The following is a 26,231-nucleotide window of genomic DNA, read 5'->3' as shown; positions in this document are numbered from 1 at the left end:
TCGGTGCTGTCAGCGGGTGACGCCGAACTATAAATCACTTCCTGCTGCCTCGAAGCCGCAGTTCCACCTTAAGTCACGTCACCCTCAAAGCACCTACGATGACCCTGTTCTTCCTCCTCCTTCCGAGTCACGATCCATAATTGAAATCGTCTGGTCAGCAAAGTGGAAATTGGATTATATTTTATTTCCTGTATTCTGGCAAGAACCGACTTCCTGAACGGTGAAGGTTTTATTTATATGAAATGAAATCGCCCACTTTTGTCTGATTTATTGGCATAAACAGGAAATGACTTTGTAAAGAAAATCCTGGTACAAATTGTCACCAAAAAAATGCCGCACATATTGGAAATTGAATGAAGTAGTTTTATGAATGTCAAATGGAGATCAAACATGTAGACAGATATCCCTAAATAATATGTATTTACTTAATTTTGCAGGTTCAAATTCCTGCTTAAACGCACTCATAGTATAACTTCCACCCCATGGTGATTTTAACAGTAATGTTTGACCCGATGCCTGCTCTCAAAAGTCAAAAGTCTGCCTAATTTACTGTAACACTCTGAATTTAAATGAACGTAAGTACAGTCAGAGCAGTCAGTGAAACCCCCGTTCATTCCTCCCACCGCCGTCACCCTGAGCATGTGGAGGAGTCATCTCAGAGGTCGATTAGTGATGAATATGTAGTCACTCCTCTTTTTTCTCACTCTCATACATTATGTATTAGAGACAGTGCAGCATGGAGGAAACGGAGGATAAGGTCAACTACCATTTTGCCAGAGAAGCACCATCGGAGACTTATAGTAACAGGATTAGAGGAGTTATTTTTGTCCCCTTTTTTTAATAGATGATGTTTGCTTTTGCATAGAGATGTAAAAATACATCGCAGATACATATAATACAGACAATATTTGAAGAATCAGAGATTTAAGACGCAGACCGGCGGGCTTTAGGCCGTATCAGTCGACATCCTGAGTACAGACTTCTTAACTTTTCAGGCTGATAGCTCTGATCTCAGATTACTGGACACACTGGACATGATTATGTAACTTCAGGGCTTACACAACCCCAAATTAAACCCTCCTTTTCTGAGAAAGGCTGTGTGACGAGGCCGACTTGGCTGGCGATTAGACGGCTGACTGGCCTTCTGTCATTGATCTGGGCGTGATTCAGCTTCTTTAGAAGGCCGTCGGCTTTTTCCGGTTCAGCGTTGCGGACATTCTTTTAGTTCAAAAGTGACATTTCACATTGGAGAAATGATGTCAAAGTACAGCTAAAACACATATATTTGCAGCTGATATGGTTAAGAGGTTATCATCTCGCCATGTCGTATTCCAGTGTTGCATGACTTATCTTCCTCTTCCTGCCAATTATTACACCGCCGGTCTCATCAGGTGAAAACTGCCTCCTCCACAGTTTTAATATGCAAATGCAAGAAAATCCTGTTCTTTGCCGTCGGCCACCCCCACACTTTGAAAGATTAAATATTCATGATCCCCGTGATTACTGTGCATTACAGTTAGATTATATCCAGGAGCCTCAAGTGCAGTCTGCAGTATTACCTTTTGAAATTGTGACAGTAAATGCACTCTGTTACTGATTATTTAGTTATAATGTTGTCGAGTATGTGTGTAAATAATTGGGAAAGTGTGTGAGAGAGAAGGAGAGAGAGAGAGGGAGGGGGAGAGAGGGAGAATACAGTAAAAGGGGAGCATATGGTGGTGATTTTAGCGAGGGCGGATCAGGAGTTATGGCTCCCTGGGGTCCCACTTGCATCTATTATTCATGTTTTAGAGGGTCTGATAGCCACTCAACCTATGTTTGGTTACAGGCGGGCTTAGAGCTTCTTATTTTAGCCTTTATTGTAGTCCAAGCTATTCAAACACTGCAAGCATTACAGTATAACAAATAAATACGTTCCATGCTATCACTCTTCATGAGTCTGTGTCTCTTTATGGTCAGCTTTTTACCACCAGTGCATAAAATCTAAAAATAGCCCAGTGAGTGGCGGATATTCTACTAAATAAATAAAATCTAGACACAGCCGTTCTAAATTTCTCCTTCATCCTTTATGCATTAGTAAAGTTCCTCCTGTATTTAAAGGGGCACTTAACTGATCTTACACATAAGGGTCAGTTTGTCTCCTTGAGAGACCTAAATTGGGCGCGATCCAAATTATGTTCCGTCTGGTAGGATCCCGTTCTATTGCAGTAGGGTCTCAGGTCTGTGTGTCAGTATGTAGATCCAAGTGGACTCGCTGTGACCATGTGGTGCATCATGAGGGTGTGAATATAAGTTGTAGTTATTTGGTGGAGCATCGTGCTGCTGCCGGTGTTGGATCTTCAGGTCCATTTTCTTCGGGTCTATTTCGGATCAGACTGTCTTCAGGTCGCTTTTTCTTTTAAATTATGTATGCACGCCAGGTTTAGGTACATTTCTACTGGTCTGTTTCAGATCTACTCCAAGATTTTAGACCCTTAAAGACTTCAGAGAGAACAGTTGTGTCACGCTCTGGAGGAGCTTTGTCAAGTCTGAAAAAATAAACCCCGATGATGTCATCACGGGTAATCTCAGTTTGAGCTCGGAGCCAACTGGAGTTTGAGAGACATAGACAGTTACTTGGCAGGGAGGGTCTAATGGAAAGATGCTGTTTGTTACTGACTGGAAATCAGGATATCTTGGCCTCTGTTTCTTCAATTAGACCATTTTTTTAACCATTTTTTAAAAAAATCTGTCTCTTATCTTGTCAGCCTTCCAATTTTATGGATTGCAAAACAAACCACTGGAGTACCATCTGTGCAGCAAACATGTTAAAGTGCTGATTGTGTTTTCTACATTTTCATGAATTTTCATCATCCAGGTGTGGAGGGGCACCATAGCCAGGATGCGATACCGGCGGATGCGGGCGGCCCTCGTCATCCTGCGGGCTTACCGACGCTACAAGGTCAAGTCCTACATCCGCGAGGTCAACCGTCGCTTCAAAAACGTCCGATCCATGAAGGACTACGGCAGACATGTGAAGTGGCCCACACCCCCCAAAGTCCTGCGCAAGTTTGAAGAGGCACTCAGGAGCATCTACAACAGGTACTCAGACAAAATAACACCTTTTATCTCTAAATGTCACTACTGTGGATCTGCTCCAGATAAACAAGCACAACAGGCTGCTTCTATTTGTGCCAAGTAGGTCCTATTACGGAGAAGGTTTTGGCTCAGATCGCTGTTGAAAAATATAAAGTAAAACTGCTTTTAAATGTTCAACAATGGACACTACAGTATGGTCCCAGTTCTGCCATTTACATCAGAGACAGAGGATGAAGAGTTTCAATATAAAAGATTCTTAAATTGCTGTCTTTTGAGGAAAATCACTTTCCTAAATTGGCTGCAATAAAAGTGGAGTCGACCACAACTGCATGGCCCCGAGAGTAATTTTACATCCAGATGAGTCCTATTTGAAGCAACTTACACATTTTTCCTTCTGCCTTTGGCTCACACCGAGTATTGATTTTTCTTCCTCCATCAAAGACTCATCACTGCCTTTCATCCCGACATCTGTTTGTTTGCTTTTTTTTTCTATTTTAAGCCAGCCACAGTAAGACAATAGCCTCTCTAAGGCTCCCTGGTGGCCTAATGGTTCAGGCACATACCATATACCAACCGCAGCGTCCACAGTTTGATTCCCAGTTGGGGGATCTTTGTTGTATGTCACCAAAAAAAAAAGCAAAGGAAAATAGCCTTCCTAGAGAATGATGTTGGCTGTCAGGATCTGTGAGTGAAGGGCTAATAAGTACAGTACAGCGGGGGTCTGCTGCAGTCCTGCTGTTGCACCCCACTAATCCGACAATCAAGGTCTTGTGTGGTTTCCCCGATGGAGAAAGTCGATTTCCTCTGCTCTTAGTTTGCTCTTTGTTTGTGTGTGTTTACCTCCAGGTGGTGGGCATGGACACTGATCAAAGGACTCTCTCCAGAGGAGGCCCTGCAGGTGAGGGCCAAAGTAGCCAGCCTGGAGGCCCTGAAGGGCCAGAGGGCCGACTTGGGGCTACAAAGAGCCTGGGAAGGAAACTACCTGGTGAGTAGGTGGGATGGCAGCGCGGGTGGAGGAAGAGTACAGCGATATGTGTGGCTTCAACTAAACATAGTGATAGAATGAAAGAAAGAAAGACAAAGGATGCAGACAGTATTACACATCACATATGATCAATACAGCAAAACAAAAATGGTATCTGTTATCTTGCTGGCACTGTTATCTCTCCAAAAACTAATACTAATACTACTAATTCAGTAAATCCAGTTAGTTATTCTGGACTGAACATGTTGGATGTCTTTGTAAGTTGTAGCTCTTCACAGTTTCACTATATATGAATTCATTCAGTGAATGAGTAATGTCAGTAATTCTATAAGTTATTGTCCTGCCTTAGACAGTATGTTCAAGGTGAGAGCTCTTTTTCAAAGACCGAATCTCAACTTGATAAAAGCCAACATCGTGTCTTTTTGAATTTGTTTGAACGGAGTCTTTTTAACTGGTTTCCGGTGGGGGGGTGTTTGGGGTGTTTTTTGTGTGTCCTATAGAAGCGAGACAGCCCTGACACAGCTTCATCGTTCACATTGGTCTCCAGCGAGCTGCAGCGGAAGGACAAATTCATGAGAGTTTTATTCTCCTGCAACGTGCGCAAGGTACTTTAAGAGCACTCATCCACTTCTAACCACATGCACCGTAACACCCACAACATGTGTCTGTCTATACCAACAAATAAACCCAACTGCTTCTGTTTCGCACCATCTCCCTGCAGGGTGTTTTAGGTGTGTATATGTGTATATATGTGTGTGTGTGTGTACCCTGCGGGGTGACTAATGAGGAGCTGTGTGTTTCTCAGATCAACCGTTTCCACAAGGCAGAGGACCGGGCTGTGCTCATCACTGACCGCCACCTGTACAAGATGGACCCCCTGAAGCAGTACAAACCCATGAAGAGCATCCCCCTGTACAACGTATGACACCCCCCGTTACAATACCACTTCTGTTACAGCCTCCTTTATTACAAGTAGAGCTGCAGTTAACGATATCAGTTAGTCTGCAGATTATTTTCTTGATTAATGACTTTATAAAATGTCAAAAAATAGTCTTGTTTTGTTCGTCCAACAATCAAAAACCCAAATATATTCAGTTTACAGTTAATAAACAGAGACCAACAGCAGAAAATACTCACAATGAAGAAGCTGGAACTAGTGAATGTTTGGCTAGAAAATGCAACTAAAACGATAAATCCATTATCAAAATAGTTGCAGCTTAATTTTCTGTTAATTGACTCATCCATAAATTGTTTTAGCTCTAATTTAAAAAAAAAAACAGGACGACTCATGAGACACTCAGGAAATAGTATTTTAGTGCAGACAAGAACTCATATATCAGCCTAATAGAAGCTGAGATCTTTTAGATGCAAATTCACAAAACACTCCTCGTGTAGTTAATCAATGTGTTCAGATTCAGAACGGTTTATTGCTTTTTGGATTGAATTGAATCACATGTTATACACTCAGAACAGCCTCGAAATGAATTGTCATAAATCACAGAACAGCACGATAACAAGGCGTCAAAAGCCTGACGTGAATTTCACATCAAAATCTATGAATGCAAAGCAGATCTGTGAGCTTTTACATCTCAGCCCCTCGTTAAACTACAGAAGAGACATTAAGAGAAAAGACTCATCATGGTGATACCTTTTAAGCTGCTGTTTATTCAGGCAAGGCATATTTATACATGAGGCACATTTCATACACTAAAGCAGTTCAAGGTTCTTTACATAATGCACTGATAACATCAAAACACAAATCAAAAGGATAGAAAACATTGTTTTAAATTGAAAAAAAATGAAAAACAGAGAAATAAATGCAAGATTTAAGTGTGTGATGTGTCATTTAATGCATTTCACATGGATTTAAAGGGTTTTCTCTTATATCATGTGGAAGTAGAGTAACTAAACACCCTCTTCTTCTTCTTGGGAACATATATAGTACAAGATCACTACTAAATGACCTGAGAGGCCGAGAGTATTCATATCATAAAAGACAGTCAGAGATTAATTCTAAACCAGCGAGAGATAGATGTACAGATGAGCAGAAGTCATTTCAACTCTATTCTAATTAACGGGTTTGATTTGGACTATACTACAGCTGGCCAAGTGTAATTACAGTGGCTACCTCATTATACAGAGACCATGCTGTATATCAGAAAATGAGTGCTGTCAGAGTCAATGGAATAAAATAGATGAGCTCCAGAGTTTAATTATTGAAGACCGAGTGCAGCGACAGGATTATGTTTAACATTCTTCTCATGCTGTTCATTAGCTCAAATTTCCATGTATTTACAGAAGTTACAGAGCGCTACACGTTGTTTTTTTAAAAGAGACAATCCTCAGCTCTTAAAAGATTTTAGATGAGAGGTTTCATAACAGCTGTAATAGCTGTAATATTCATGCACTTCTAGTGGTGAGTTTGATCGGTACTGTATATCCTGCTGTATGTGAAACACACACAGCAGGGAGGGAATCTGAGCGTCCTCCTGCAGCTGTGGCAGAGGTGACGGTGTGTTATCTCTGATTTCACACCAGCCTGTTATCAACATGGCAACATGTCAATATGCAAAACTCTCATTCAGCTCTACAATTGGCTGGTTTTAATTCATATTCACACTGTGATAGGTCCTTTTTAAAGGCTGCTACATGCACACAGCACATGAGGCTGTTTCCATGGTAAAAGTGGCCTGTATCTGTGTTTGTGTTTGTGTGTGTGTTTGTGTGTTTGTGTGTTGACTTCATGCTTTTTTTTTCATGAGCACTGAAAAAACAGTTGCATTTAAATTTCTTTTCCTTTGTTCTTTCTTTCTTCTCATTTACATTTTATTTTTGACCTTTTTTGTGACCTGGTTAAATAATAATAATAATAATACTGAGACACACATATACGTTTGTGTTTCTATACTTCTAAACCTTAAATGACATCTACTCCTTCTCCCTTCACTGAAAAAAATACCAGAATCTGTAAATATGCAAATATTCTTTTTCGTTTCAAAACTTTAACTACTTGACACAGGATGTCTCCTACTTCACTAAAAAGTCCATTAAAGTTTCAAGTTTCCATATCACACACACACTCATACACACGCTCCAAACTAGTTCTCAGATTTAAGATGAGCACAGAGAGAAACTTTCCACTTCTCTGCAGATGAATGTGAAAACAGTCTTCTACTGTCAAACTCTGCTCATACATCATTCTGCACCAAGTGAAGCTCAAAACATCCAAGAGAAGCAATAAGAAGTAAAACACATTATTCCTCACCGTAACCTAATTCTAACCTTTAACATAACGCTAGTTCTCTTATTGAGGAAAAACGTCCTCTCTTTCAGGGTCTAAATCTCAAATTCAGACAGACAGAACTACAAGAGACTCATACAGATGTAGTTGAGCGGACAGCCGAGTCTCCCTTTTTTAAGAATATAAAGACATGAAAGGACCAAAAAAATCCTGCATGCTGTCGACCACTTCTACTCAATTTATTAACGACATTTTGGTTGTCAGACCTTCATCGGGTAATGTTCATACAGGCAAAGGGCACCGCTGCTATATATATGTAAATGTAAAACATAGCCTGGTAAAAAAAAAAAAACACCAATCAGAAGTTGTCAGTAGTAGCTCCCGCCATGAAAATTAAGGTCAGTGAATGTAAACAAACCTAGCGCCATCTGGAAACATTACATAGTTGATGATGTGATGAACATGCCTGCAAGATTCTCTGGAGTGCAAGAACTTTGTGAACTTTGTGTGTTAGCTGCAAGAAAACCAATACAGAAAAGACGGCAACATTTTGATGAACATGTAAACAAACCCATCATGTTTCAAATTCAGCCGTCTCTTCTATTATGTTCTGCTATGGGAAAAAAAATAACCTGAATTATTTGGACCACTGACCTTTTGAGGTGACGTTAAAATGAGACAGGAAGTGAAGGTGTAATACATTAATCTCCGAGGTGCGGATATGCTCCCGTCGTCTGGTGAAATGAGTGAGATATGAGGCCTGTGGGCAATGACAAGTGTGACAAGACACCCGCAGCGTTCAATCCGAAAAGGTGACAGGAAGGAATTAGAGAGCTCGGAGATGGACACCCAAAGCCCGTATCACTGCATCTGGAAGTGAAATGAGGAGATTGAGGTTGAGACAGATGGCGGCGGAGAGAGAGCAGCAGGAAGTTAAGGAGATTTTTAGTTATTGTTCATTTAGAGATAGTCTCTCTCTCTCTCTCTCTCTCTCTCTCTCTCTCTCTCTCTCTCTCTTTCTCTTGCTCTCTATCACACACACACACACACTCTGAGTTGATAGATGAGGCTCAGTCTTATACACGAGACATATGGCGAGCCATCAGTGTTGTACCAGGACAAGGGGGCGCACAGTATGGTTTGCAGCTTTCGCACATCGACAGTGACACAAGATTAGCGCAGCACACACGCTGAGAGCTATGAATACATGTTAATACAGAGATTAGGTTTTATTCTTACAGGATAATGCTGGAGATGTTCTGAATTTTTTTTTATTATTTTCAGCAAATCTAATGAAAAGACCAAAATAAACAAATATTTCCTAACATGTATTGTTTGTGTATCCAAAGCCTGATATATCTAAAAACTATTAAAAGCGCATCGATGAGCCGCACCGTGTCAGTGGGTGACATGTTTGTCATCACCATTTATTTTAGTTCAATCCCACATACGTTGACCTGCTGCCAGAAATACTCAGTAAAACAAGAATGTATTAATCCGCTGCTGAAAATAGTCCCTGATTAATGCACTATTTACTCCTGTTTGAGTAACGTCTGCTAAAAGCTACAGTGCCCAGCTGTTTTAGGAAACTACTGAACCCTTTTTATAAAATGACACTTTATATTTGTGACCAGTTTTTCAAGATTTACATCCTCAATATGAAACAAATGAGCCGGAGACAGGACAGAGGAGTCATAATGTACAGAGAGACAAACTCACATATTGTTGGTTTTTGGTCTTTTCATGAGATTCTTTGACAATCACATGAGTAATTAAGTAAACTTTATCTCAGTAGCACCTTTTAATACCACAGTTACATGTTTCACAAGTACCCGTAAAAGACAATACTGTAAAATATAACAAAACAACAGTCAGATACAGTGTATATAGATGCATTTTAAAGCTTTTTAAAAGAAAATAAATCTTAATAAATAAATATCAATAAATAATCTTGACCCCCTTAGATCCCTGTTTGTCCTGAGCTTTTAAAAGATAAGAATATTTTATATTTTTCATAATATAATCAAATCCTGTGAAAAGATTTAAAGCCAACAATCTCTGCGTCCGCATCCTACGCACTACATACTCAGTATGTGTACTATCGTTCAATGTACTTTTGTGTGAATCGATTTGTTCGGACACACTGATCTGTAATTATCACATCACTTCCTGAGAGCCTCCTTGCCGGTTGGAGACAGGTAACCATGGTAACCTGTGCCAACCATAAAGTCTGAACTAATTTAAAAAATATTTTACCCCTTGAAAAGTGAAACCTTACTTGTATTGAAGCGTTATTGACATGTAGCCAGAGCTGCCTTGGTCACTGTGCACTATGTCTATTATGTTATTGTTGTCATTGTCACTACTGCATTGCATTGTGGGATATTTATGCCAGCATAGTGTCCAGTGCTTGCATACTGTAATATTTCCCCAGAAATAGTTTGCACTTCATGTACTACTGGTTTCATACTAAGGTTTAGGACATACTTATACTGTATTAGCGTACTAAATAGCGTGTTAATATGGAGTTTTGGACGCAGCCAACGTTTTTGTCCATCTCTCAATCCTTTCCTACCCTGTCTACTCAGCCTGAAGCCCATTGGTTCCAGATCACAAGTATATTGTTTGAAGAGCGGAAGAATTATGACCAAAAAATGGTTTTGAAAGTTTGAAAAAGAAGACGCAAGCTGACATGGGTTGGTGTGTTTTTTAATGACTCAAGCCCACTTAAATGAAAGCCTTTTATTTTTCAAACCTACCTTGAGTGCCGGACCTGAACCTTCTTCAATATTATTCCCTTCAATGAGCACCAGTGATTTGAGGGACACCAGCAGCACTCCTATTACTTCTTTCTTTTATATGTTGTTTGTTTGTTATTTTTTTTAAATGGCTAATGCTTGTTAGAATCAATTCTTCATGTATTTTGGTCTTTTTAGTCATTACTGCATCACTGATTAAAACAGCTGTCCTGCTTTATACTTAACACCGGACATTTATACGCAGAAAATGTCAAGCTTTAAGGGTGACTGAATTGGTCAAGGTGAAAAAGTGCAAAGGCCGGGTGAGAAGAGGTGTAGAGAGAATGACGGGTGAAGAGGAAGAGATAAAGATAGAGATGTACTGTAGGCTGAGAGCCACAGGAGCGTGACGCTGAGCTATCGATCGGAGCAGGTCAAACAGAGGGGAAAGCAGTTAGCTCACTGTTGATTAGCACTGATAGGCTAACACCACAGCATCCCCTTGGCTGCCCTGCGCTGTGTATTTACTGCTGCTCCTGCAGGGCAGCAAAAGGGGGGAATAGCCGGGGCTGATAGATGGCCAGTGCTAGTGAGGAGCCAACAACTGTCTGCCAAAGGATTTATACGCCAATTAATGCCTGTGCTGCAAAAGTGAGATCATTACACTTTATCTCTCGTTGAATAAAACAAATACTGTTGAAGAAATGGTGAAGTATCCACTCTGCATCAGTGACTCATCTCACTGCTTTTTACTAGCTTTTCTCTCCTTTTCACATTCCCATTACCCATCTTTTTTTTTGTCATTTTATTCCTGCCTCTTCCTCCCCCTCCTCTATCCCCCACCTCACCCCCCCCTCTCCTCTCCTCTCCTCCCTATCTAGTGCTGTCTTTCCCCTCTCGCTGCCGCCGCCGCTGCTGCTGCTTCTCCCTTCCTGTTGTTGTCATGCCAACTTCCCAGGAGACAGTGTTGTCATGGATACCGAGCGGCAGGGCAGATCAGCTGATGTCTGGTGTCGCTCAGGCATGTGCACAAATCGGCCTGCTGTATGTGCGCTCTTTTCCTCCTGTTTTCCCAGCGAGGATTATTTGTGATCCCTCCGGCTCACGTTCTCCTAAAGCTTTCTCTCCTCTGTTTTTTTATTTATTTTTTTTTAAATCTACCTGTTGATCCCTTCATTTCAGTCTTTTTTTTTCTCTCTCTCTAACCTACCAACCCCTACAGCTGCGGTGTGAACATATAGACTTTGTTTATGAACTCAAATAAACGTGCAGCTGTGTTGTGTTATTTTTAATCAGATGGCGGAAAGAATGCAAAGCATTAATCAAAAGAAATGGCTGCTTTCTGTAAGTAGCTCTCAAATAATGTAAATCTATCAACACATCAGATCAGGCTGAGAAGATGATCAAGTATAAATTGTATATGTGTTAATTCATTTCATACATCTCAGAATCAGCTTGCAGGAGCCGTCTGTCTCAGTGATGCCCTCACAGCCTCACGACATGAAAGACAGCAGAGCTTAGTTTATTATATTATATTCATTTAATCACAGAGCCCCCACCCTACACTCTCTCACTGCTTTTTTTTTCTCCCCTTTCAATCTTTGTACGACTGTCGAGATGTGTTATATAACCAATATGTTACTCCCATAAGAACAGACTGGGTGAACCTGCTGTTCAAATTATGTCCTCTTGACAACGGTGGAACAGAGGGGATCAGTGTACTGTCCACTTTGTACGGTACAGGCAGTGTGTCGCCTTGTTTGTACTGGGGGCATCACATGCTTTTTGTGATTATCTGTTCAGTTATATACTGTTATAATGTTGGATGTCTATGTTAAACATCGTCAAAGTTCCAAAATTTGAGGCGAACGTATGTAAAAATGCTCCCTGAAAGTCAAAAGCCAGGGCTTCAGTCTGTTCTGAATGCTCCATTTACAATATTACCTCTATTTCCTCCTTACCCATTCTTTAGCCCTTGTTGCTCAGGTTGTTCCTTGGGTTATTCGTGTTGTCCACTCGCATTTTTCAGATTGGATTCGGGCTCAAACGTGTATGAATGTATTTTGAGTGTAGAGCAAGAAAAAGAAATGAAATCCTGCTACTTTAGACAGAGGCTGAACTATTGGTCTGCTTAAAGGACCTGGATAAGATACAAAATGAGTTTTTTTAGAAATGGAAATGTGCATCATATGTCCATTTTAAATATGTAATGATGTAGTGTGTTGTATAATTTCTCCAAAACATATTTAGTAGTGTCAAAAGGGCCCTCATACACTGTTTTCTTTGTTGTCGTATCAGACGAAGGTTGACATTTGTGAGAGAAACGCGGTGCAATCTTTGGTCGACAATCCAAACAGTGGTCGTAGATCGAGCTGTGAGACACGTGAACCAACGATTTATTTAAAGCTTCGCAACCGCCTTTGTCAAAATACTGAGTCAATTCATGAGAACCTAATTCTCACCATACGACCGCTGCTTCGACTGACAGCTACAAACCAAACAACTGGAATAAACCAAACTGATACAGAATATGCTGGCTGATTTTTAAAATAGGTTTTCAAAACATGAAGATGACGATTATTTTCTTGATTAATTGATTGATCATTTGTTCTATAAATTGTCAGGAAATAGTAAAAAATGCCAACCACAATTTCCTGAAGTTCAAAGGAATGTCTCCAAATGGTTTGTTTTATCTGACCAACAGTCCAAAACCAACAGATACTCAGTTTGCTGTCACATATTACGCTTGAAAAATTACTTTCATGATTAATAAATGACCAAATAGTCAATCATCTCATCTATTACTCGACTAATCGTTTCAGCTCTAGTTGGGCTTTAAGACCCGGCACACAGTCGGCGTTCCAGTTCATTCTAAAGTTGTCGGACTGGGTTGAAGTTCTTCAACACCAAACTGGGAAAACCATTTCTTTGTGGACCCGGCTTTATGCGCTGAGGCATTGTCATGTTGAAACAGGAAGTTGAAAGCATGCAATTGTTTAAAGTATCATTGTATTCTTTAGCATTAAGATTTCCCGTGATTGGATCCGATTTGGCACCCAAACCACAAAGAAGACCTCAGGCCAAAAGTACTCAAAAGTACGTCAACAGTACAGATACTTTTGGCCGTATAATCTTATTATATCTTATTTACCAACAAAGAAGAGCAACCCAACCATTCCATAATGCAGCCACCATTCTTTGTCTTGACCAAATGTTGTAATGCAATAATGAAATGTGTCCCCGTCCCAAAGTTTTGTCAGATTTTTGTGGGTCGATGAACAATTGAGCAGATGGCCGGCAGATAAATGGCTCTCACAGATTTCATACTCCGTGTGATACTGATTGGTGAAATCAAGACTAAAAATTAGACAAGGAAACGAATCAGAATGTATCATTACCCAACTCATTAGAACACCGACTGTCGTTCCAATCAATTAAGCCTTTAATATAAATGTAAATGTAATCGGCTCCATGTAATTAACTACGGGTGGATTGCTAGACAGAGAGGCATGGCTATAGGCTTTAATTCGCCGTGATTACGTGAAGTGTTTGTTTCTGAAGTCACAGGCGTCATGTTGGAGCTAAACGGGCTAGCTGGTTGTTTAGCCGCCGGTAGCAACCTGTCTCTGTCTGTCTTCCCCTCATGGAGAATTTGTCTGAGCATTGCGCTCACATTACTGAGAAGATATTAATGTGCCTGACTGGCTGCCCCGAGGCTGTTTCCTCAACATGCGCCGCCTCAGTTCAGCTTGGAAAGACAGATTAAGAGAGAAATAAATGGCTAAAAAACTTGAGGGAGGGAAAGACAAAGGAGAGGTTGGCAAAAAAAAAGGAAGAGAGATAATTCCACAAAAGTGAAAACAGGGATGAAAGAGAAAGTAACGGGGGAGTTAATGAGACGTAAGGCTGAGCTCCTCCTCCTCCTGTGATGTGTTTACCAGTGAAGATATTGTTTCCTTCCTGTTGTGTTTGCTTTGAACACCTGTAAAGCTAAAAAAATCCAACTGCAAAACTGGGTTTCCCCTTTTAGCTCTGCTGCTCCTCGTCAGTATGTAGTTTTGAGGACTTAAAAAATTAATATACTCCTTTGGGATCGATAAATCTTTACTACTCATGTGTTGATCTAAGTCTTAAGTGGGTACGTCCCGTACGCTGATACACACCAGATACTGACCTTTTTCTTGCAGTAAATAAAATGTGCAACTTACATATAATTATTTGAAATTGTATTTATTGTGTCACTGTAACTATAGATAATAGTAAGATAATAAAGTCTAGAGTCTGTCTTAACAGTAAATCCTACATTCTTTACTTATTGCATCAGTTTAGTTTATATGTCGAAAATACAGTGAACTATTATTCTGAAAATCATTAACATAACATTACTACAGTTATCAAGAGGAAATGTATGAAGGGATCAGCAATTACGTTTGCGCACACACACACACATTGATTTAGTGATATGTATGTCAAGTAATAAGCATTTGAATTGCTAATATGAGAGGTTTCATATAAGGACTGATCATGTGATTTAGTGTTTTGCATTTTGTGTTTAACGGCAAGAATTTAGCAAATCTGTTTGGTTCTTTGCATTTTAGATATTGAAATTGTAAAAAAATAAGCCACAGTAATGGTAAAATACTGTGAATGCAGCTCGTTCAGGCCATAACAAAGGAGGGAGGTCCACACACTAACAATTAAATAAATAGTTTATTGAAGATAACTCAAAATAAGTTAAACATGATATGTAGAATCAGTGGTGTGAGATGGGTGTTGAATGCTATGAAAACTGTAGGTGATAATCCTAAAATGATATCTGATATGAACAAAGTCTAAAACAAACAAAACCGAGGTGGGCGTCAGGGAGGCGCCAACCTTCCAGGAGAGAGAGAGAGAGATAGAGAGAGAGAGGAGGGAGGGAGGGAGCCATCTTGGGAGCCACAAGGCTTATACCCAGACAGCATACAGAAGTGGGCCACTTCAGGCAATGATACAGCACTGCTGGCCTTCTTCTGGCCCCGACAAAATAGATGTGAGCCTGAAATGTCCCACATGTAAAAAAGCAAACATGGCCCAAATATATAAAATGTGGGCCTTTTTTGGTAAAGATGTGGTGCTCTCAGGTATGTGTATTCTGGATTTGGGCCAGTTCTGGTTTATCTGGTTTGTCCTTGGTAGACATATGGCTTGCTTGTGGCCCAGATCTGGGAAACGGGAGCGGACCGCCCAAGTGCCATCATTCCATGCGGTATGTTGGCCGGATGAAAGTAACAAGTGTTGGTTGTGAGCCGGATCTGAGCCACAGCAAATGTGCTATCTGGGTATAGACTCGCAACTGGATGAGGCCAAATCCATCCATTAAGTGGGAGAGACCAAGCAGGAAGGACCTCCTCTTGAAAAAACCTCAGTATAAGCTGTTATTGTGAAGGTTTTGTCTTCCCATGGAAATAATAGATCTGCTGAAAATGTAGAATTCCTCAGGTCTCTTGCCTTTACATCCTGTTGAAGTGAGAGATAATGAATTGATTTATACAAGTACAATCATTTGAAATACTTTCACTGGGAGGCTCCATTACAGAAAAAGAGTAAATTAATATATACAAAAAGACAAAAATATAATAACAGAATATAAAAAGCTATAGAATATATATATAAAGACAGAATCAAAGGCACAAAAAGGTTGTATATACAAATGAATTTGCAACAACTCCACTGAATTTATGTGCTTTTGGATGAGCAAACTCAAATTCACTGGTATGCATCTGTGTCTGTAGATGTGCTGTTTTAGTGTTTATCTACAGTACAGATGGTTACAGGATGTTTCTCAGCAGCCTTGTGTGTTTCTCTGTTGGCTTTATGTTCATGTTTCCTTGTTTAATTGTATGTGTCCTCCCTCTCATGCTGTCCCAGGTGACGGGAATGAGCGTGTCCCCCGGGAAGGACCAGCTGGTGGTGTTCCACACCAAGGACAGCAGGGATCTCGTGGTGTGCCTGCAGGGCATGGTGCCTGCCAATGAGAGCCGCATCGGAGAGCTGGTCGGGACCCTGCTTAGCCACTTCAAGAGGTGAGTGGTGAAGGAAAACGTGTGGCAACAAGTGGTGGTGGAAGCTGAATAATTAGTGTATCTGCAGTGATGTGATCTGTTAAATGTCCTAAAATGCTTTAAAACATGGACTAAAGTTTGCTGATCAAACTAAGCTGTGGATCACACGGAGGTGAAGGTAAAGACCAACTTATTTCTTCTTTTTACTGTACTTTCATTCAACAATTGGCACATTGTCCACAGGTACACCCATTGAGTTATTGCAGTACAAGATGGAGTCTAAAATGACAATTGGATTTTTTTAAAAAGGTGAAATAACCTTCTCTGTCTCTTCCCTCAAATTAATTTGCTTTCCATAATCTGAGGGTGTTTTCAAACCTATAGTTTCTTTGCTCTGGTCCAAATCAGTTGGTAAACTTTTCCCCCTTGGTTCAGCTTCTTTAAACACATACTTGGAAAATCCAAGTGACCCAAAATGCATCAATACAAGCCACGTAAGAATGTTCATTGGTCAGATGTGTCTGGGGTGGGCGCAAGAGCATGAACACAGGAAGAAGGTCTTCTGGCCAAATGCAACGCTCTTCGTTGCGCTAGTCCAGGTTGGACCTCAATGAATTCTCCGGCTAGTTGCTTGCAACTGTTAAATTTCCTCGTCTACATCCCAGTATGCAAAGCACACCTGTCTACCAGAGCCGTTTAGCTCAAACTTGCGGAGTACGTGTACTACGTGTACAAACGAATCACTCCAGAGTTCATTTCAGACCAGACCAGTTGTTTTGGTCCGCACCCAAGTTCTGTGTCCAGTTCAACCAGACTAATAAAGTGCAAACATATCATATCCAGTAGTATTGGTCCAGATGTTTGGTATTGACTGATATGAGCTGTGGCAGCAGGATTAAGGAGCAGATAGAAAGCACAGTCTGTCCTGACTTGAACCCAGATGTTCATTTAATCTGAGCTCTCTTTAGGACAGGATACTATAAAAACCTACCATCAATTTTGTTCCCATCCTGCAGAGCAGATAAAAACACAGATATGTATTACACGCTGGAATTAAAACCCTGAATCCTGCAGCTGCTTTATCTTACCTTTCAATTCACAGAGGTTCACTTGAGGACAGTCCCTATTCATATCGCTCTCCAAAACTACAATACAGGATTAGCATACAAAACGCACGGCATGCCTTTGTCACTTACAGTCATTGAAGAGTAGGAACAGATCAGAAGCTATTGAATATTTTCTATCACAGATCCTGTTTACAAACTGCTAGAATACTCTTTGTTCAAGGTTAAACTTATGAAAAGGGTGTTTAAACTTGGATATGAGGTTGTGGTTATGACGTACATGAGCTGGGTATCTCTTCCTTGAGCTCAATTTATTTATGTTCAGTTCAGCTGAGGTTAGTCTTACTGCTGTAGGTCTGCCTGTCTTTTCCACTCATCATCAGGAAATTCAGACACCCACCCGCTTCCTTTAACATCAGACTGAAGACAAGCTGTCCTCAGATCACTCTTTGTTTGTAAGTTTTATGAGGACAGTTAAAATGACCCTGTAGTGCAAGTTAAGGGTGATTTTGTTACGTAACAAGGAAAGATGCTGTTACAACCGACTGTTAACCACAAATATTCATCCATATTTTCCCTATTATCATTACGAGCAGCTTACTTACTTGTTCTTCTTCCAACAACCTTCAAAAAAAAGTGATTTAAAAGAGTAATCCCAGCAAAAAACTGTGTGAATAAAGTGATTTCAGGAATCCTCTCTGATTCCTCTTTGCATTTTGGGGAAAAATTAAAAGAAAATGCTGCTGAAAATCATGTGGCATTTAAAAGCTATGGGGCCTATCTGATGTATTTTATAGTACTGTAAGTGCTGCATTAATTCTTTAGGGCCATGTTCGTTGACTGAAATGGCCACCTAGCTTTCCTCTATTTACTGCTTACAGAAGAAGCTTTTGCATTAATTGGCTGTTTTTTTTCACTACTTAAACCTTGTGCACTTAATTTGACTCACTGGATTGGATTTGTCATTAAATCCCCTCGCACAGACATAATTGGATGTACCTGTTCCTGACATTGCACCTTCTTCCTGTTTCTGTCAGTTGTTCTGTAGGCCATACATGATTTTTTTTTTTTTAGACCTTATGACCTTGTGATTCTTTCTCATCCGTTGTGGGAATTAAAATGTGGTGTGCACCAGAAAATGCAACCTGTAGTTTTGGATTGTGTTTGCACCAAACAGCAATATGACTACTTAAGCCAGTGCAGAAGTGTCTTAAACTGCAGTTCCTCTATAATAGCTGCAAGATGCTCTGACTACAGTATATTAAAGTGTCTGAGGAACATATCCCACAGGATTTTATGGTCTCTATAGCTAATTTAAACTCCCCTAATGTGGATCGATGGATAAAAATACAGTTTTATTAACAAGATGTAAGAGTCCACAGCCATGCTAGCAGCCCTGTGAGGTTGTACTTAAGCACAGCTAGACTAACTTGCTAACATGCTGATGATTAACAGGTATAAAATCTGATCATGGAAGCATTCTAATATTTTCTAACCAGCACTAAACGCAAACCATGTGAGTTGATGGGACTTTCATTCGTTCTGCAGATATGATGTTATAAAAAAGGTCATTAAAAAACTACCAAACAAATTAAAATGAACTTATGGAGGCACAATTTCAAAGTTAATACAAGGGGAACAATGTTTTACGGATGTCCATCCATAAAATGCAACATTTTATTCAAATGTCAACCTTGTGGTGGCGCTAGAAGGAAAGTTAGCCTATTACCAAAGTCATTAGGATTAATCCTCTGGGGATAATGAATATTTGTACAAAATTTTATGAGAATCCATCCTATAGTTGATGAGATATTTAAGTCCAAACCAAAGAGTCATGTCGCTAGCTTGGCAATAAAGATATATTTAGACTTAAAAAGAGATGAACATGTTTGCTTGATCCTCAGCTCTACACAGCTCCACCCATCTTTGCCAAAATTTTGATTTTCTGACTCTAGTTAAAAAAATTAAAATCCGAGCTTCAGATCATACCTTCAATAATATCTAGGTGGCATCACAGTTGTGTCCATATTTGTCTACAATCTATGTTTTACACTGTGCAGCAGAAGGAGAAAATGCCAACAATCAATCTTGTAATAAACTCTGGAAGATTTCTACCAAAACATTGTTGAAAATCAGATCAGGAAATAAAAAAAAAAAAAACAAGAAGTAATTTGTGTTGATATTTGACATTTCCAGTTAATTTGGCCACTTGTGCTGCTGTGTGGGTTTTTTAGATCGCTGACAACCCTTCTCATCTCACTGATTATTGAATTGATTCCTCCACAATAGTCTGGGCACATGTATTGATTTGTGTGTTCATGTTTGTCTCTTTTTTGTGTATGTATGATTGTGTGTGTGTGAGAGAGAGAGAGAGAGGGACAGAGAGAGAACTCGTGCATGCAGACAGATGTGCTTGCATCTGCTTATCTTGCTGTGTGTGTGTGTGTGTGTGTGTGTGTGCAGCTTTACCCGTGTGTCGGGGAGGTGAGCACGTGCTCCATCATTGCCATTCTGTGATGGTATCTTGTTTCATTGTGGGACCCATTTCTTTATAGGTGTTGGGCTGAGAAAGGCCTCCGCTGGGCCTCATGTAATGACCCTCCATGTGCTTTGCTTGCCGACTCATCCATCACCGTGAAACACTGACAGAACAAAAGGGCACACACCGGCATGTACAAATACGCGAGTGTGTGACTGTATTCATATTCATGTGTGTGTCTGCAGGAGAAGTAATTCCTGAGAGCACGCTGCTGTATGATATTTTGCATGCTGAGTCCCAACACTGCAGCTCCCTGTAGATGTGGCTTTAACCTTTATCTCTCCTTCAACATGCTGCACAGTGCACAATATGCACAATAGCGAGTAGGGAGCAGGGCAGCTTACAGCAGCAACAAAGCAACACTTTATCCTCCTCAAAGTGACAGCGAGGCCAAAACAGAATGACACCGCCTCTGGGAATAAACCCTCTTCATGTCAGAGCTGCGTCTGGATACTTGAGTTTCCATGAGGCATGATTTTTGTTTTTGACAGTTTCCAAATCTGCTTGGCATTAATCTGTTTTTTTTTTTTTTTTGCATGATATTATGAATTTTTGATTTTGCTGAGTTACTGAAGTGGGTTTATTTTTTTAGATAATGTTAAAGCTGCCATATTTCAGATATCTTTCTCTTAAAAAAACAAAAACTTATCAATACTACAGCAAGTTGCCTCAAACTGAAGTGATTTGGAGATTTCAGTTTGGCAGACATAAGAAGATAACCCTCTTATCAGCTATGACGCACCAGTTGTCTAGAGAAATTCAGAAATACTTTGTTCTTATTTTGCATAAAAAAGAAGGGGGGGATTAGATTCCCATGCCTCCAGCATCCCCTCCTCCCTCTCTCCCTCTATCCTCCTTTGCCCCTCTCCCTCTTTTCATGCCTTTTTTTCTGCTTCCTATTTTTGACTCCATCCCCTTTTGTACTGATCTCAGTCTCTTACCAACCCCTCGTGGCGCCCCCCTTCTACTTCCTCACCTCTCTCTGTCTCACTCTCTCTCTCTCAATCTTTCTCTCCCCCCCCCTCCACTTTCTTCATTTCTGGAGAGGAGGCAATGAAATATTTAAGGCTGTGCTGCTGTTGAGGCCTATTTTTAGATGAGACAGAGCCGCCACCCCCTCCCCTCCACCCCCACCCTTTCCTCCCTGTCTCTCTCTTGTGTGTTTTGTGTGTTGACATGCACCCCACGCAGCAGCAGCAGCAGCAGCAGCAGTGACTGCAGTACTCCCACCACCATCAGCTGCCAGGATAGCAGAGCAGACATTCATGCATTTGTCATACACTAAACTATCTGCAAAATCAATAAGAGATTCAGGCAATCCAAAAAACTGTACGCTCCACCCTTTTCTATTGATTACAGTAAATTCTGAAAAGCGAGAGGAGGATTATATTAAAGATGGAGCTTTATTCCCAGTCGACCTAGATTTTTTTGAAGTATGTTTGATCATGATTTCTCCCGGTTTTCTAATCTGTTTCTCTTTTAATTTGCTGTTCATGCAAACTCGACCGCTCCTCCGTGTTCATCTGTTAATTTAGGCTCATCTGCATTTCCACATCACTAATTACATCAGCGCATCAACAGATCTATGTCTCTCTCACCACTCTAGTGCAGTGAAAGCTGTTTCCATTCGCTCATCACAGTACATCCGGTCCGGTTGCGTCTACTTTGACGTTTTTTCCGTCGCTTTTTAAGCTACTGTCAAAGAAAACTCAACACTTCCTGGCCGGTTGTTTCATAATGAAAACCTTCTAGTGGCTTAAAAGGCTTTTGAAGTGAAATATGTGCAGGAAGTTGTTTTTTTTATTGACAGTAGCTTAAAACTGATCAAAAAAACGGCAAAGTAGAAGCGACTGGAAATAGAGAGCAGAGCAGTAGAGTGGTGAGTTTGACACAAATCTGTCATTGTACAATGTTTTTTTTACCAAGTCTTGATTTGTTTGTGCCAGTCATATCTCCAGCAAATATTTCAGTTCAATTTTCTTTGAGAAATTACAGAAATTTTTCACTTTTCTACCCATTTTATTTTGAAAATTCTTCCTCTTTTTTATTTTTTCTCTCTTTTTATGTACCAAATTTAATTTTTTTCTTATTTACCACTCATACACACTCAGGAACGTCTATTATAATACGAACACAAACTGCAGCTGCCACATCCCATGAATTTATTTGGGGTTTTAAAGATCTGTATTTTTTTTTATTTGACGTTTATTGCACCTGGCAAGTCTTGTCAATGTCTGAGACGTTCTTTGCAGGGGAGCCTCGGCCGAGACAGAAGCATAAATGTTACAAACAAAACAGTATAAAACCAGACAAACAGACAAAGCCAGACTAAAAGGTAATTTACCATAAAATTTACAGTTATTTTAAATTTAGCCAGAATTATAAGCTTCCCTAATTGAATTTCCTTCTTCAGACTATTCAAAGTGGATGGACCAGAAAACATTAACCTTTCCCATCTCTGTGCAAACCATTCAGAACAAAAACAATAGATATAAGCTTCGGGATTTGAGATAGTGGTCGCCAAATGCAGAATGAGTGTTATTCGTTTACAGAGATTGGATGAAAGGTTAGAAAGTTTTCTTAAAATTGTAGATGTCTGCCGTCGTGACATTGCTTGACCTTATTTCTTTGTCATCAATCTTGTTTGAACTGGTGTCTGAACGTCAGATAATTAACACTGTGAGGACTCGTTTTTCTTTCAGATGGCCTCAAAAACAAGCATATTGACCCGGGGTTAGGCACTTTAAAAGGTTTTCAGGTCGAGTCACAGGATTTAATTACAACACTGAGCGTGATAGAGTTGAATAAAGCCGTGACAGCATTATCAGTCATCATTAACAGTTGCCAGTTTAACTCTGAAGTCAAACAGGGAAAATTAATATCTTTTAAACAACTGCTGTGCCCTTGAACAGGATGTTTAACCTCATATCACTGCAACAGACTTGCACAATGAGCCTCAGAAGACAACCAAAGTTGAATAGAATACTGAATAGATTTCAGGTGTATTAATCAATATTTCTAACTGTATCTCCTGAATGTCTTTTACTTCGTTACTATTCACTTTTCCGACATTTCTAGCTGCTTGTTTCTCAGTCAGTGCTGCGGCGTCACACACTTCCACTCTGCCTCACACTTTGCCCGCTGAGATCACAACGTAAAAATAGCTTTGTGTTTAATTATTCATCCACATCCTGGATTATAACAGGTGGGAAACTGCAGTTTAAAGATTCCGCTCCGTCAAACACAACATATCATACTCAGGCAAAAATATTCTCGTTACTTACAAGCGAGAAAATAATATTTTGGCAGGTGAAAGTGACGTTAGATGTGTTCAGATCATGTTTTGCAGCACATTTTCTCTCTCTCTTACTGTCTCTCTCTGTGTATATGTGCGTCACTCATGACCTAATGACAAAGTTGCCCCATGACCGATTCTTGTAAATCCCTGATTCACATAATCTCCACTGTCTTTGTGTCACTGTACTTCCTGTGTTGTGTAAGCAGCTGGAATTGGTTTCTTAGAAAAGCACAGTGGATTGTTTCTGTAGCAACAGCTTGCTTTTTGCTTCACCCACTGCGACCACCGCTGTCAGAGTCCACAGTGACTAATGAAAAACCTTGTGCGGTAGATTGATTGTGTGTGTGTGTATATGTGTGTGTATATGTGTGTGTGTGTGTGGGGGGGGGGGGTGGGGGGGGGGCAGGGGAGTCATTGACAGGACTTCATTAAACCGAGCCTTCTGTCCTCTCCGGGAGTGTCGGTGCTGCGAGGAGATTGATGTTTTTAGTGCTGCAATGATTAGTCAATTAATTGATTAGTCGATAGAAAATTGAAGAGCAATTTTAAAATTTTCAATACCAGTACCAGATACTAAAACTGCACTTTTTTTCCATACTTTGAGAAATATAAACATTTCTTTCTACAAAAACCTTTTTTTTTATTTAACAAAAAGGTCACATTTTTCAAATGTTAAATGAAATCTAATCACAAGCAGCCGTACAGAAATTTTGCCTAAATGAAACGGTTAAACATTGGCAGGATTTTGATTTAAATCAGGAAATTTCATTAAAGAATAAATAAACAACACGGAGAATCTTACCAGACATTTGATGCCGGCTTTTATTACTTGCCAGATCCTCATTCCAGTTGTCAACAAAAAGATTCAAAATCCAGCTGCAATCTGATAATTAATTAAAGTTATTCACTAAGCAAAAATGCTAAAACATTTGCAGGATTTGCTGATTTTTCTCAAGAAACAACAACCACAGCTTGAGATTGAAGCCAGTGTGAAATTACCTTAAAGTGCAATACCACCGACGGCCACTAGATGCTGGATCCAACAAAATCCCTGCTCCAACTGACTCCCATTCAAAAAGCATCAACTTCTCTCTAGAAATACTAAGCCAATATTCTTTTTCAAAGAGTCATTAAGATCTCAATCACTAAATTCAGGTCCTCTAATAAGTGTCCCGGTGGTCATTATGGAAATTATTGCCCTTTTAATAAGATTTGAAGACTTAAAGTAGCTCTGATGTCTGCTGTGTGGGTGTTGATTGACAGCTGTGATTGACAGCTGGCTCACCTGCTGCTCTCCTCGACTCCGGGACTTAATGTTAATTGATTAAGATACCTGCCCTGTTAGCACTATTTAGCTAAAATAGCTAACGTAGGCAGCGGGGCGTGAAAGGCAACACCCACCTTGTCTCCAAACAGAAAAGACGGCGCCGACAAGGAGCAGCATCTCTGGGCTTCAAACAGGCTCCGATGCAAACCGATGGGTGACGTCACATCTCGTTATGTCCGTCTTTATACAGTCTATGACTTTTTTGTTTTTTAGCATTGTAGATTCAATATCTTTGGATTTTGAACTGTTGGTCGGACAAAACAAGCAATTAAAGAAATGTCACCTTGGATTCGGGGAAAATGTGCTCACAAGAAGTTAAAATACAAAAAAAAATCTGAAAAATAAACAGAAGTCTGAGTAGCAGAATTATTTTCTTCTTGTTTTTTTACTCCAGTAATCTTTTTGCGACATGTCAGATTCATCTTGTGACCTCCTGGAGGATCCCGACCCCCCAGGTTGGCAACCACTAAAATGATTGTTGGTTGCAGCCTTAGATGATTTATTCTAGAGTTTATGGCCTTCAGTGAGCGTCCTCCTCCTCTTCTTCTTTCTTCTCTTCCTCCCTCCTCCCTCCTCCCTCCCTCTAAACTGTCCAGATCTGTCTCTGTGACAGCTGGTTATAGATTTACTTCCTTCATATCTGTCTTCAAGACTAGTTACTCCCATTCATACTTTCTTTCTTTTCATACTCTCTTGTAACCTCTACCACCACCATTTGTCCTTCTCTGTCTCCTGCCTACTCGCTCTCATTCTGTCTCCCTCTCCTTCACCTCCCCCCTCCTCCTCCTCACCCACCCAACAGTATGAGTCAGCAGTAGCATGCAGCGCACAGCCCTTTATTGATCTGTCAGAGCGATGTGGTCATATTCTTTTACTGCCCTTGCTGCTGCTCCCTTCCCTAAAGACCTGAACGTTTAGCCTCCTCCTGTCTACTTTTGACACAGCAGAAGGGATTTGGGGAAGTGCTAAGCTGAACTGCTTCAGGAGGTGGGGGGGTGAACAGAAGGGGAAACACAGAAAGTATTAGTGAGACAGTGTAAGGAATAGTGAGATCAAGGTGGAAGGAAAGAGACCGCAGGGGATGCAAAATGGAAAAACTAAAAGGCGGAGGATACGGAGATAAGATATCGAGGGCGTTGAGTACGAAAAAGAAGTACGGTTGTATCGATCCGCTAAACTCAAATCTGATTTATACATTTATTCATGTGTTCTCGGTTCAGGTAACCTATCAGGAAGCACATTAGTCTGCAATAGTGAGCCGCTGTCATCAGACTCACTGCAGACATGTCGGCGTCAACGTGCTTTCTTCATTATTTTCCTTTTCGCTGTGTTGTAATTGACAAAGATGGATGTTTTAATCATATTAGCTCAGTAAGGTTTTATCATCTTCCTCTATTTACATGTCAAATTTTAACAGCACTTTTGCAGATTTTAGCTCCTTGACTATAAATCATACACTTGACATTTTTTGTGGACTGTTTTCAAATGTGCAGTTATAGATTTTTTTTCCATTAATTTATGTAACTGTTACATAATTTCTGTGAGGTGGATGGAGTGCAAACCTATCAGCACTTAAAGAATAATTAAACTCTTAATCCACCTTTTGAAGTGAGTAAATAATATGTACAGTCACTGCACAGAGACATATTATACTATCAGTTGATTCTGATCACATATAAAAGGTTCATTGTAACTGGATTTTGTTTGGTCTTTTCCATAGAAAATCAAATCATTCTTATCTACATCGCCGTCTCTTCCACACAAGCACAAGGCGATGTCATGTCTGCTCATATCCGTCCTCTCTGTCAAGACAAACAGAAATTGGCGATATTCATGTAACAGATACCTTTTCTGGATTATTTAGGTTGATACTAATGTAAATATTTGAAAGAATTTTCTGGCTAATTCTACATCAGC

At 40.2% G+C, this 26,231-nt stretch overlaps 1 protein-coding gene across 1 annotated transcript in view; it reads left to right on the top strand.

The window, feature by feature from the left end:
• The window catches only part of myo1d (myosin 1D), a 110,416-nt gene that overhangs the window by 64,473 nt on the left and 19,712 nt on the right, over positions 1–26,231 (top strand). Inside the window, exons 17-21 of the mRNA XM_067575533.1 lie at positions 2,858–3,081; positions 3,925–4,063; positions 4,564–4,668; positions 4,869–4,982; positions 15,953–16,107. Coding sequence (XP_067431634.1) covers positions 2,858–3,081; positions 3,925–4,063; positions 4,564–4,668; positions 4,869–4,982; positions 15,953–16,107 — 737 coding nt within the window. The remainder of the gene's footprint in view (positions 1–2,857; positions 3,082–3,924; positions 4,064–4,563; positions 4,669–4,868; positions 4,983–15,952; positions 16,108–26,231) is intronic.

The sequence above is a fragment of the Thunnus thynnus genome, chromosome 20 (genome assembly GCF_963924715.1).
Source record: "Thunnus thynnus chromosome 20, fThuThy2.1, whole genome shotgun sequence".
Classification (NCBI taxonomy): Eukaryota; Metazoa; Chordata; class Actinopteri; order Scombriformes; family Scombridae; genus Thunnus; species Thunnus thynnus.
The sequence above is the reverse complement of the archived record's forward strand: the minus strand, read 5'-3'. Positions and strand labels throughout refer to the sequence as shown.